The sequence below is a fragment of the Gavialis gangeticus genome, unplaced genomic scaffold (genome assembly GCF_001723915.1).
Source record: "Gavialis gangeticus isolate Ggan-Ray unplaced genomic scaffold, GavGan_comp1, whole genome shotgun sequence".
Lineage (NCBI taxonomy): Eukaryota > Metazoa > Chordata > Crocodylia > Gavialidae > Gavialis > Gavialis gangeticus.
The window spans coordinates 142406924-142421164 of record NW_017728992.1 but is presented as its reverse complement, the minus strand read 5'-3'; the positions used below and the strand labels follow the sequence as shown (position 1 = coordinate 142421164).

Below are 14241 nucleotides of genomic sequence, written 5' to 3'. Positions count from 1 at the left end.
CTCGAGGTGCAATACCTTGCACTTGTCCATATTGAAACCCATCCTATTTTCATCCGCCCACCTCTGTAACCTGTCGAGATCTAGTTGTAGCCTATCTCTCTCTTCTAGCATGCCCACTTCTCCCCACATCTTAGTGTCATCTGCAAACTTGAACAAGGTGTTTTTCACCCCCTTGTTCAAATCTCTGATGAAAATATTGAACGGTGTGAGCCCAAGGACCAAGCCCTGGGGAAACCCACTGCCCACATCTCTCCAGGTCAAAAATGACCCATCCACCACCACTCTCTGGGTGCGGCCCTCCAGCCAATTTGCAACCCATCTGACTGTGTAGGCGTCGACACTACAGATGCCTAATTTTGTAAGTGAGGATGGGGTGAGAGACAGTGTCGAAGGCCTTCCTAAAGTCTAGGAAGACTACATCCACTGTGATACCTGCGTCCAAGGCTTTTGTAACCTGGTCATAGAAGGCCACCAGGTTGGTCTGACAGGACCTACCTCTAATGAACCTGTGTTGATTGCCCCTAAGCATAACCTCCCCTGCTGGCCCCTCGCAGATGTGCTCCTGGATAATTTTCTCAAAGAGCTTCCCCAGGACCAAAGTAAGACTAACAGGCCTATAGTTTCCTGGGTCCTCTTTCCTCCCTTTTTTGAAAATGGGGACTGCATTGGCCCTTTTCCCACCCTCTGGCACCTCGCCAGAGCACCACGAGTGCTTGTAAAGCTGTGCCAGGGGTCCCCCAATGACCTCTGCCAATTCCCTCAGCACTCTGGCATGGAGATAGTCAAGACCTGCTGATTTGAACATGTCTAGTCCCTCCAGAAGTTCCCTGACTAGGTCCTCATTGACCCTGGGCCTGGCTGCACCTCACCTGGATCTGTCTGGAATCCCAGTGGGGGGATGTCCCTGTCCCTGCTCAGAAAAATGGAAGCAAAGAATCTGTTAAAGAGATTACCTTTGTCATCTGGTGCTACAACCAGATTACCAAGCATGTCCTGGCACTTTCTTTTTACCTCCTATGTATTTAAAAAAGGACTTATCTTTGATCTGGGTTGCTAGTCCCAGTTCCATCTCTGCCTTAGCCTTCCTAATAGCCCCCCTACAATCTCGAGCCAAGAAGATACCATCATCCTTGGTGATGGCCCCTCCCTTCCATTGGATGTACACCTCCTTTTTGGCTTTGAGGCATTCATGGATGCTTTTGGTGAGCCATGGGGGCTTTTGAGCACTCTTGCCTCCTTTGATCCGCATGAGGATTGTCACGCTTTGGGCTTGGACGATCGTCTTCTTAAGGAACGACCACTTTTCTTGGACTCCCAACTCCCCTCCCCTCCAGGACCTCAGTGCCTCCCCAGCTAGTCTGCTTACCTCATTGAAAACCACCCTCCTGAAGTCCAGGGCTGCTGCCTTGCTGCAGGCCTTTGACACCCTGCGCTGGATGGTAAATTCCAGTAGGTGATGGTCGCTATCATCCAGGTGGTTGAGCACCTGCAGTCACCTCATCACGTCATCGCCTGTGTTGAATAGGAAGATGCCATTTTAAATATATTTTAAACTCACTGTGACATTCATTCCTCACTGTAGCTTGTACTTTGGACTTATTTGAAGACACACATGTTAAAAACAATTCCTAGTTGTAGTGTTGGCTTTAGGGGGCAAAAACTGACTTGTGGGGCTCTGCAATGAAACAAACTCACTACTTTCATTCATGAACAGGAATGCATTGGTCAGTTTACAGCGTGACTCAAAAGCTAAATACAGCCAGTCAAACAGCCCAAAGTTTATTTGATTCAACCTTCTCAGGTTAGTCTAAGCTGTGTAGATTGAACTGATAAGCAAGTGAACAGATACTCACTTTTGATTCCGGAAATGCAGCCACATGCCTGCAGTAGCCTAGACCAGAAGCCAGGTGGATGCTAGAGCACGCCTCCCTGCTGGGCTGGAGCAGATAGCTTGGGCCAAGACTAGCCCACGCACCCTGAGAGGGGGGAGTTTGCAGGGGAGGTGCAAAGTATCCTGGGATGCTTGGGGGACTACGAGTTGACTTGAATCTGGAGGGGATCTGGGGCTGAAGTTCAATAAACCAATTTAACATAGATCAGTTAAACCTGATAATACATCCATCCAGGTTTATCTTTTGGCCATTTTGAAAATGATTTAGGTGCACTGAACTTCTGTTGTGTTACAGATCTAAACTAGTTTCTAACTACTATACCAGTTTGTGTAATTTCTGTCCATAGCCAAAATAAATCCAAAGATAGGTGAGGGTATATTATTTAATGTCTTTTCACCCTACTTTTTATAACTACCACATGGGAAAACTGTGGAGGTGAAGTAACTACAAGACCTCCCAACCATTATGCAAAATATTTGTATTGCAAATCTAAACCTAGTAAAAGTCTTGCTTAACATGCCCCAAAAGAACCTCTGTGATTTTCCATTTCTAACCAATACTCTGCCATGTATGCAGGCCCAGGATGAGGTAAAGTCCATATGTACTATAGGGACCAGTCCTAGGGTGACAGCAAAAGATGGATACCATAGCCTATGAAGTTTCTCTAGTTACCAATTCCTAGACTTCTCCAATTGAGAGAGGCATCAATGGGACAGGACCAGGGAGGATTTTTAAATGTAATGTATGATAAATGTTAAACTGCCTTCTCCCCTGCTGAGCCTTACAATGAACTTGGGTGTACTAGATGTCTCCTTGCTCAGTCCTCAACCAGCCAAGGGAGGAGCAGCTCCAAAAATTTCAGGAAAGGAGAGCAGATCACTCAGTAATGAGTCTCACTCGACTACAGGACTGCCTGCTTAAATATAATCATGGTAGCCTACAAAAAGTCAGACTGAAATTTTCAGGTTCTTTCAGTCTCATACCGTATATAGATAACTCTGATCGTTTCAAAAAGTTTGTGGTAATAAAGAATAACTACACAAAAAAAAATCCTCAGGTTAACCAGGCTTCTCTTTCTCTCTGACAGGAAGCCTAGAGGTGAGGGGAAAAAATGCCGGAAAGTGTATGGGATGGAGAACAGAGATATGTGGTGCACAGCTTGTCGCTGGAAGAAGGCTTGCCAAAGGTTCCTTGACTAAAGACTGGAAGCACGGAGGATTTGGGGAGTGGGGAGTATGACAGCAAAATCCTATTACTACAGCTTCACTACCATTTCCTAACTTTCCTCCAATGACATTTTTTAAAGACCTTTGTATTTCAAGATGAAGCACTTGTAGCCAAGGAGAAGCACTAATCAAAACCTGTGTGGAGCAATAGAGCAAAAAAAAAAATCTGTCTTACCAAGTATTGAACGCAGAGCAGCTATTGGTGTTTTTCTTTAAAAAAAAAAAAAAAAAGGAAAGAAAGAAAAAGAAAAAAAAGTTAACCTTTTGCTAACTCTATAAACTACTTGCTCCTTATGACTTTTTTTTTTTAACTATGTCAGTAGCTGTGCTGTGAATGTCTTTACCACTTGAACCAAGTAACACATCTTTCCCTGGAGTGAAGATCTCTGACTGTTTCCAATTAACACTTTAAAGACATATAAGCTACAGTTTACTCAAACAACCACACCATGAATGGAGCCTGCTAAATAATTCTCCTAATGTGAATGATCTTGATTATATTCCTTGTTTGAGGGAATTTATTTTTTGAAGAAGGACAAGCAGCAGTTCCTGCAAAATTTTTAAAAGCAGTCACAAAACAGAACAAGGAACTAAGCGATTTAAATACCCAGTTTGGCTTTAAACACTGCAGAGAAGACATGGGAGGTCACCAGCAGATCTCAGTCACAAGACACCAGGATTTGAGGGAAGGAATTCCAATGATCTTTGACTGAAACACATAGGAATAGAACCTGGATTCCAGTAGGTTTTCTTACCACCTGTTCCTTTTCCTAGCAATGACTAAAGATAAAGTCAGCATATCTTGTGTTGCTGAAGCCTTGTAAATAACTGGTCAGTGCAGCCATTTGGTTTGTATGTAGTATCTGTTCAGCTCGTTTCCCCTTCTCCTGTTTGAAAATGTTACTGAGTTAATAGTTCACTCGTTCCTTCCACTAAAAATACTAGATTTTACCTGTGCCAACCATTTATTAAAAGCAAAATAACCCAAGAAATGTTTCCAATACATCACCCCACCAAGAGAAGCATAACAGCAGTAGAACAACACACCTGTGTGTTAAACTTATTTTAAGACCAGAAATAGCCCATTTCCAAGCAAAGTACACTTTGATAGGTTAGTGCACTTTACTGTATTTTATATCTCAGTCTAATTGAGAGTGAAACAAAGAGCTGATATTTATTCCCATCTTAAAGGAGCAACACTTTAGCAGTTCTTTTAGTGGGAAAATAAGGAGTAAATGCCATATGAAATGTGCTCCACAGAGAGCACCTGCCTGTTCAAAGCAAGGCACAGGCAGCTCCCACATGAATGGGTCTCTGTAGGACCACCAGTATCTCCAGGGTTGGATCCAGAGGAGTTGTGGTGATGCGGTCACTCCCCCCACCCTTTGAATCACACCACAGGAGCAACATCCAGGGACGTTTTAAGTCTCCAAAACAAGTAAGCTTTTCCCTGTCCTCCATTCCCCAGTATGTTCAGTGGTATGTTTCCCCTTATTATTCCCACCCCTGCTCACCACTGTTGCTGTCCCTGGCTGATGTGGGGATGAGCACTCCAGAACCGGTCCTGCCCTGCTCCATTAGGGCTACATGGGGAGCCGAGCTCAGCCAGGGACAGTGGCAATGGCAGCAGCATGTGGTTTCATGCTCTCTGACTGCTTCCCCCAGGTGTGCCCTGCCAGACCAGGTGCAGGGAGAGGGAACCTGCCCACGGCAGCTGCTGTTATGGCTGAGCCTGGCTCCCTGCTCAGTCCAGCAGGATAGGCTCTGGCATTCCCTTCCCAACTGCCCCCAACCCCAGGTCAGCAGGGGACAGGGGCAGTGGCTTGTGGGGGAAAGGGAATGGGAGCTGCTCAGCATGGGAAGGGAGGAGGTACCACCAGCTGGGGAGGAGGATACTTACCCGATTTGAAGATTTTAAAAAAGTCCCTAAATGTTGCTGTCATGGCATAATCTGCCTGCCCCAGTGGTGATGGGGAGGTTGTGAGCAGGGAATACAGCCACCCCTGCAGCACCAGTCGCTGCTCCTGCACCCCTCTTTGCTATTGGGTTGCAGATTTTGTATCTTAGCATGTTCTTAACACTGTCTGTTAATTAAATCATATGGGCCAGATTTCTAGAGCAGTGTGGGTTAGGCACCTTAGGACCTTTAAAACTCTGGGCCATGACTCACTTGGTGGCCTTACTAAACTCACACTGCTGCATGTGGCTATATCAAGAATAGATGGATAAAATAGGTTGTAGTTGGGAACATAATACGTAATCAACAAAAAAAAGTAAATATTTAAATTCAAACATGTATTTTACTTATTTCGTAAGACACTGGAAGCCTAATTTTTTTAACAAGTTAATTGGTCAATTGAATGCCTAATTTGAGCATACCATTTATGCAGCCGTGTCCATAAATCATGTCATTTGAATGCACACATTGCTAATTATCGTTATTACATGCATACAATGACCTGATTTTCATATACAGTTTTGTACCTGAACCAGCAGGAATGATACTTCATGCATTAAAAATCAAAACAAAAATAAAAACAAACAAAAAAGGGGGAAAAAAACAAACATGAAAGTAACAGTTGGTGGATAGACAGAGCCATTTGCACTCCGTATTCTCTTACCTTTTGGTAAAATTTAAGGGTCATGATTTTTCCTTAGGCATTGTATTTTTTTAATTTCCTTATGGAAACACCTTATAATAGTTTATCGTTGTTTTCTAATTAGTCCCTTTGAAAAAGCTGACATTGTTGTCAGTGCCTTTTTATAGTGGAACACAGAATATGGATCTTGTTCTATTGGCTATCCTTCTTGGTTCACCCCTGGTCATTTTTAAAAACACCAGTATTCCAATTTAAGGGACTTAAATAATAATCATGACCATTGTTGGCCCTATATTTATTACTTATCATTATCCCCCTTTTTTTATATTCCCTTTTCCTTTTATTTTGCTCTGATCTGCTTGAATTTTGAGAGGATTTTTAACTATATATATATATATATATATATATAATTATATTGTAAATTGTTTCTATAATGTACTGCATTGTAAGCACCTTGGCAGGGAGCACTTTATAAAATTAACCTAATAGATTATCCCTCAAATTTCCACATGGTGGGCCAAATTCTGCTGGATGCTGAGAACCAGACAGCAAAGCCCACAACTGTAACACTTAGGAGGAAAATGAGTTAGAATAAAAAGCACAGCCCTTAATTAAAGATCTAACTAAACCCTCCGAGTTTAAACCCTCTGGCTGCGTCCAGACATGTATAAATGTTTGGTTTCTTGAGGACAACTAATGGCAGCCCATGTTACGCCACCACTAGTTGTCACCAGGGAATATTTGTGCCATGCACACGCTAGTGCGGAGCAAGTTACCCCAGGTGGGGTAGGGTAGGCTGGGGCCAGTACTGGGCTGGCCCCAGCAGCCTTACCCTGGGTCCTGGGTGCCTCCTGGGGCTACAGCAGCAGCAATCCTGCCACACAGAGCCTGGCCAGCAGTGGAGTGCAGCTGTGGCTGGCCAGGCTCCAGCTTTGGGTGGCCCATGCTGCCGCCATATGCGCAACTCTACTTCTTTTCTCTGTGGATTTTTTGACCCCTAGATATCCAGGGGTCAAAAAAACCCTCCACGCTGCTGTCTTGCAGGACAGAAAACAACGGAACATATGCTATGTGGTGCTGTCTACATGTCTGCAGTGCCACATACCACACGTCTGCACTCATCTGGACATGGGCTCTGAGTATACCCAGTGCAAACAAGTGTTAGCAAAGTTATTCCCATACAAGAATGACTAATTTGTCTAACTTTTACACTGGTAATTTTATACCTGTTGTTACACAGACAGAAACAATCAGTGCAGCCTCAGTAGTACATTTCTGTGCTTAGGTCAAACTTGAGCTAAATACAACTTACTCTTCTATTCTTGAGGAAAGTAATAATAATAAAGAAGTTTAGAAGAGGCTTTATTATGGGCTACTGCCTGACTTGCATACTTATATCATCCGCCTGCCTGGCAGTAGGCCACTTTGTAAATGTACTTCTCAGGAGGGTATGATATGTCTCCTCTGATTTCTCACAGGAATCCAATTTTCCAACTTTCATAATAATACTGTCTTCTGTCTGACCAATGGTTTTTTGGCATGTATGTTGCATATTTCAGCACCAGCCAAATTTGACCCTTAGAATATAAATATTGAAGGATTCATTTATTACTTTTAACCACTTAGTAGAAATAATGGTGGGGGACAGTAGTTGGTACCACAGGTTATTTGACATTGATATCAGCAGTATAACATTAGGTCCTAATTGTGTTATATGATGCTAAGAGATGCTAAATGGCTGTTGTTGTTATTTGCAGTTTTTGTTGGTTGTGGGGGCCTTTTGTTTTGTTTGTTTAAGGAAAGTTGGTTAGAAAATGGAGTTTCAAGCAAGAAGGTACAATTTTAGAAAAGCAAATGTTGAACTCTTGTTGAACTTTTTTCTCTCTATCCTTATAGAAAATACCAAATGCACAAAATATTTTTAAAATTCTGATTCTTATTCACGCAGTTATTCCCATGAAACCCACCTAATATTTTAGTACCTTTCATTTTACATAGTCCTTTACATGTGAGCAGTAAGCATAAACTCTTCCATTCTGATTCTTGTATTTACATGTACCTTTAATCAGTGTCTTGTCATTCAAGATAAATGCAAACATGCCTGGTAGCTCTGTTTGTATGAACAGGATTTGTACGCATTAAGAACCTAGATCTGGATACCTTATAAAAAGAATGCAGTTGCCCAATCTGACTTGATTGCTTAATGACTCATTAAATTCCTTGCTCTTCCCCCCACCCCACCCCCATTAAAATATACAAATTTCCCACTCCATGCCCCGCTTTGTTTTATTAATAAGAAGTGATACAGCAGAAAGGCAGAGTTGTAGCAAAAAGATCTGTATGGAGCATGCAGGCAAGCGTGTTGAAGGGCCCATTTCTGTTCCAGTATCAAGTCTGGTAAGCAACTTACATTCTTGAACTCTAGCTGACAACTCAAACTGGATGACCACCTGAAAAACAAAGCCTCTTTCTCCCATCTCATGTTATACTTAGCCTGTTTACAATTTTAAAACCTTTCATTCCTGATCTGGACATCTGTCATGTCACCTTTCCTGTTTTTCTAGATACTCCCCCTTGAGCTCGTGTCTCAAAAGTTTCACAAACCAGAGTTGGAACAGTCTGTGTGGCTTTGTTCTGTCCACCTCTGGATTGTGCTCATCTGGTTAGAGGTCATCTGGAGCAGGGGTGTCCAATTCATTTGGCTGCCACTTTCTCCCACTTTTCTCCTGTTGCCAATTTTACTTGCCAATGGTGAGCAAAGATTTTGAATTCATAGAATTGTAGAAAATTAGGGTTGGAAGGGACCTGAGGAGGTCATCTAGTCCAACCACCCTGCTCAAAGCAGGATCACCACCAACTAGACCATCTCTGCCATTGTTTTGTCTATCTGGATCTTAAAAACCTCCAAAGATGGAGATTCCTTAACCTCTCTGGTTACCCTGTTCCAGTGTTTTGCTATCCTCTTAGTGAGAAAATTCTTCCTAATATCTAACCTAAACTTCTCTTGCTACAACTTTAGACCCTTGCTCCTTGTTCTGTCATCTGCCACCACTGAGAACAGTCTAGCTCCATCCTCTTTGGAACCCCTTCAGGTAGTTGAAGGCTGTTATTAAATCTCCTCTCAGTCTTCTCTAGACTAAATAAGCCCAGTTCCCTCAGCCTCCCCTCAGAAGTCAAGTGCCCCCGCCCCATCATCATTTTCATTGCCCTCCCCCAGACTCTCCAATTTGTCCATATCATTTCGTAGTGGGAGGCCCAAAACTGAACACGCTACTCCAGATGTGGCCTCACCAGTGCTGAATAGAGAATAATCACGTCCTTTGACCTGCTGGCCACACTTTAAACAATGTGACCCAGTATGCTGTTAGCCTGTTGGCTTATCTTCAGCTTATTGTTCACCCTGGGTCCTTTTCTGCACTGGCTGGTTAGCTCCGCAGGCCATAATTTAGGTACTCACAGGCTGTACGTGCTGATCAAGAGGAGAGATGTTCTGTAAAGTGCCACTTCCATGTCAGTGGGTATACTGAGGTAGTGTCTTCAGTCAGGCATGTAAGGATATGGGCTTATCTACGTTTATTTAAGCCAACTCCAAAGAAGTCATCAGCAAAGACAAGTTACACTGCTTTTTCACTTAAAAACCTAGTAGTTAAAGTGCTTCTCAAATGGCATCTTCGGGCATTTTTGCATGTGTTCCTGACGCAGCACCAGGCGTTTTTAATTAGTAAACTGTGCTAAGCCCACCTGTTATGTGTATCAGCTGCACAGCGTGCCTCCGCAGTGAGAAAATGGGAGTGGTGAGCTTTGAACTTGTGGTACATTTAACGTGTTTTAGTCCAAGCGCATCACTGCCATTTTCTCGGCATGGAGGCACACTGCGCCACTAATACACATGATGTGTGTGGCTGCCAGAGCACATCAATTTCCATGCTCCAGCAGACTCAATTAGTCAAGTCTCCTCTTCCATGCTGGATTTGCAGCGAATTGGAGCAGGCTCCTTGCATGTGTGTAAGTGCCCTTCATTTCTATTTACACTTCACTGAACTCACCCATAGGCAGCACTGCTGGAATTGAAACCTCAGTATACTATTTGATTTAAACCCCTGTAGTTATGGTCTGTTTATAACATATTGTTGTAGCACAGATTTTATTGTCAGATTATAGAAGGAACATCTGAAAAGTGAAGTCATTAGCCATGATGGTGACTAGTTAAGTTTTCAGGTACAGAAGTTAGTTACTAAACTGAATCACTGGGGCCTATAAGGTACTTATGCTCAAAAGCCGCCTTTGGATTTTCAAATAATGTGTTGTATTGTGGTTAAGAGCATCTGCTTGAGATTTTTCAATCTGGTACAACAGCACATTTTGCATGGACTTATATATGTCAAAGCTCAACTTATATGCATGATCAAAGATTTTTTTTTAAGTTCTAGCAGTACAGTTTTTTCTAGTATATGAAAACCTATGTTATTCCTGCTTCAAATCCAAAATGACCAGAATCACAAGAGAATATACCAGGCAAAATACAAGTATAGCTCCCTCACCCATGTATATGTTTGCTCCCCATTGTTGAATACAGTAAAAGCTTGTTTCTGTCAGTATACCAGTGAGAGAATACACAAGGGAATAGATATATGTAGTAACAAGCCATAGTTTAATACCATTTTCTAACCTTAACAGATTTTAAAGTCAGGGGGAGAAGGGGAGGGAATGACAAAAATATTGTAATCAAGTTTGAGCTGCATATTGTCTATTCACCCGAGACAGAAAAATAATCCATTATAACATGATAAAGTAAGAGTAGATAAAATGTAATTATTCTGTGATAATCAGACCAAATCTTGTATTTTGACCTAAGCCCAAATTCTTAAAATGTAATCAAAGGTTACAAATGGGCTCTTAAATAGTGACATTGACAACATTTTTATGTTCATATTTTTCCAATAGAAAGCTTGAAAGTTTTAACTTTATTTTTATACGACTATGTTTTATAAGATGTTATACCTCTAACAAACTCGTATCCAATACTATTAAGAGCTTTCTCATTTGAAAAAAAATCTAAAAATTCTTCACTAATTAGTTATTTCAATAGTAAACAGGGAGAGAATTAGTTGGCTCTGTTAGTCTTAAGTCAGGCAGAAGGCACGTTAGAAACTAATTCATTCAGAAGGATACAAGGTTTTGTAGTTGACAGCCTTTGTGGCATCTGATGAAATAGGCTGTCACCTATGAAAGTGCACATCTCTCTGAACAAGTTCATCTCTTAAGGGCACCTATACACATGCCTGACGCCTGCTCCAGCACGTTCTAATTAAAACATATCAAAGCAAACTCGATTAATCGAGTCTGCTCAATCAAGCAGACTTCATTCATCATCAGGTCTGCTGGAGTGTTGTAATTGGAATGCTCCAACTGCCTCGGTGTTACACATATTAAGCATCCCCATGTTTCAAAATGGTGGCAGGGGCACTTTAACTAAAGCTTGTTTAACAAGCTTTAATTTATGTGCCTCCGCTGCCATTTTGAAGTGCAGGATGCAAAATACATGAGATACTGCAAGCTTTTTAATTTGAGCAGCTCCTGAGAGCCACTGTAATGAACCCGTCTGTCCCCCCCCGCCCAGAGCACATGTAAAGACACCCTCATGCTACCCTGCCCTGCCTTCAGTAGCAAATAACAATCCAGCATCTTTTTTGTAATGTTCTGGCAAAACAGAAATTTCTAAAAGTATATGGAGAAATACCTTGAGGGAAAAAAACCTAACAAAATGATGTAAATATGCATTTTCTCAGGGAAAATAACAAGGAAGCAGAGAGAAAAATAAGATCTATTAGAACATAAGGTTACTCCAAATTTGAATATGCTTTATTATTATTATTTTTCTGGCCAGAATTGTTTAACGAAGTGAGGAATGTTACAGCTTGAAGTATTAAAATTAGAAATGAATTTACTGGTGAACATGACCTCCTTTTGTAATCCAGTTTATATGCTCCAAACATGAAAAGGATAGTTATTTTAGCTGATATGAAGTTATAGAGACCTGAGTATGAACCATGACCTGATTATAGTATCTAGTCCATACATTTATATAAAGCTTTCTAGAATGTATTGTAAATAAGAAGGTTTTTTGTCTCTTTATACAATCACACAGTTACAGAATGTTGTTTGTAGCTGGATTACTGCACATCAAATTTACCCACTTAAGTTATACTTTGTGGCATGGTATCCTTTAAGGACTGTAAGTACTCTGAGTTGCAAGGTGCTAATTCCCTTATGGAGCTCTTGTATTTTTTTTTTTCTCTTCCTTCACACCTACTAAGATATCAATTTGAATGAAAATGAGGCTTGTGCATACAAATGAGTCTACTATGTAATAAATAATGCATAACATTTCTCAAAATCTCCACTTGTACATGAAGGGCTGCCGCTTTTTCAAAAAATTATATTAATTCTTTCTTACCAGCATTTCTTTACATCATGACCTGGGACCCAATTCTGCAAACACTTAAACATATATTCAAGTGAGTAAAATCAGTCATGTGCATCAGAGTGGAGCCTAAGGCTATAACCAGCACAGGGGGATCTGAAGTGTTTAAATAATTCTCACATTGCAGCAGTGTTACTTAAACTAGCTTTCATACAGAGTATTGGATACCTGTAAAGCTGATTCAATCCAAAATTATCTGGAAGTTGAAGAGGTATATTTCAACAAACTGACTGGGCCCGATCAGCAAAGCACTTAAGAATGTGCTTAATTTTACTTTCAGAGTTCTGTCAATGAGATTATTAACATGCTTACAAATCAAACTTATGCGTCGCTGAAACAGGGTACCAGAGAGAGCTTATTTCTATATTCTAGTTTTGAACTACGTATTTTGCAAGACAGTATGGGTTTTTGAAATGTTATGCTTTTTATCTTATATTCAGAATAGTTTTGCACAGCAAAGATACAAAAAAGAAGAAAAGCCATATACCAAGATATAACTAATTTAATTAAATCATTTTTTCTCCCTTTTAAATTCAAAGTTGCCTTTTTACAATCAAACTCACAGAAAGCCTGTCAGAATGTATGTTGGACAATTTTTAGAGTAAGACATACAGCCCAGCACTGTTCCCTGTGCACCCTGCACAGTGACTTGGACAGCCAGTCCAGGATTATGCCTATTTTTGTCAGTTCACCTAAAAACATTTAAAGATTTACTGTTAAATCAATTTATATGTTTTGTGGAAGTTTTAGTGGCTCCCAAAAAAGACATAATATTTTTCTTAGGAAGGATAGAGACAGCAGCTTTATTGATAAGTTGCAATATTTGCTTACTAAACAAAGGGCTAAAGTACGAAAACAAGTAGTGTCCTGCATATAAATACTGCAAAGCTCGTAACTATTAACAGCAATAGAGGTAGAACTCAGAGTTGTAATAATGGCAGCATCATTTTATTGCAGTTAATTAAAAAGAAACAAACCCAGGAATTAACCAATAAGGCTATTGAGATTAAGTGACATAGCATAATAGCATGCAGTTTAAACCTAGTAGAAATAAAACCAAGGGAGGGTGGGGATGGGATGACTCAGGTTGTTTGAGCCCGTGGCTACAAAGTGATCTCTGTTTAGACTTAAGGGGACCCTATCCAAGCATAGAAAGCCAAGTGCACGGACAGATTACTTTGCTGGATCACTACTTTATATAAGTGTTTCCATCTATGAACAGTCAAAAGTCATGGCTGTTCTAGTGATATTACTAATACACCCAGCTTCCATTAAGTTCATTGAAAGGACATAATGAAGTAGCTCAGACTCAGATTTTAGGGATCTGAGGTTTTTTTAAATCTATTATATATAAAACATTTCAGAATTTTTAAATTTCAATGTAAAGGAGAAGCTTTAATTGGATTTAACCATCCCTCTGTGGAACTGGCTACTCACATTGCAGAAGAACCAGGAAGCCCATCTATTCTGTTTATTAATCTAATGTAAGTAACATACAGTTACTGGCCAGAGAGGACACTGTGTAGAGCGTCCATCCCAGGTTGGCCTCTGGGTAACAGCAGCTGCAGGCTCAATGTGGCCCATGGGGCCAACCATGCCCCATTCATCCAGCCTGTGGACTGGCCCCACACCACTCAGCCAGCCCAAAGGGCCAAATGAGTTTCACACACCTGATCAAAAAAAATTAAAATGTTTAATTGCTAGATGATGGCTCTTGCAGCACAGACAACCACGAAGTCAGAGAATGCAGATCTCTGTGAATCTGCCCTGACTAAGGATCCTTTGATACTATGGCTGTACACATAACTTCCCCCTTCTGCTTCCTGGCATGGAAGGATGTGTGGCCAGGTGTTCACGTACATTCCTGTACATTCATCCCTTGCTGCCAGAAGAGCTTTTGGGACACCTTTGAATTATGACAGGAACTAGACGAGACCCTGTGTCAGGACAGCATGAAGTCACCTTTACTTCACATGTCCCTGTCCTTGCATCAAGTGAAACTCAGCTGGGCCAGAGAGGTTTTGTGGACTTCAAATTAT

The 14241-nt window shown here is 41.2% G+C and overlaps 1 protein-coding gene across 1 annotated transcript in view; it reads left to right on the top strand.

Moving 5' to 3' along the window:
• Positions 1 to 4106, top strand: part of ZNF704 (zinc finger protein 704) — a 200103-nt gene extending 195997 nt beyond the window's left edge. Inside the window, exon 8 of the mRNA XM_019527837.1 lies at positions 2980 to 4106. Within this exon, the coding sequence (XP_019383382.1) occupies positions 2980 to 3091 (112 nt within the window). The 3' untranslated portion in view covers positions 3092 to 4106. The remainder of the gene's footprint in view (positions 1 to 2979) is intronic.
• Positions 4107 to 14241: the final 10135 nt, after the last annotated feature.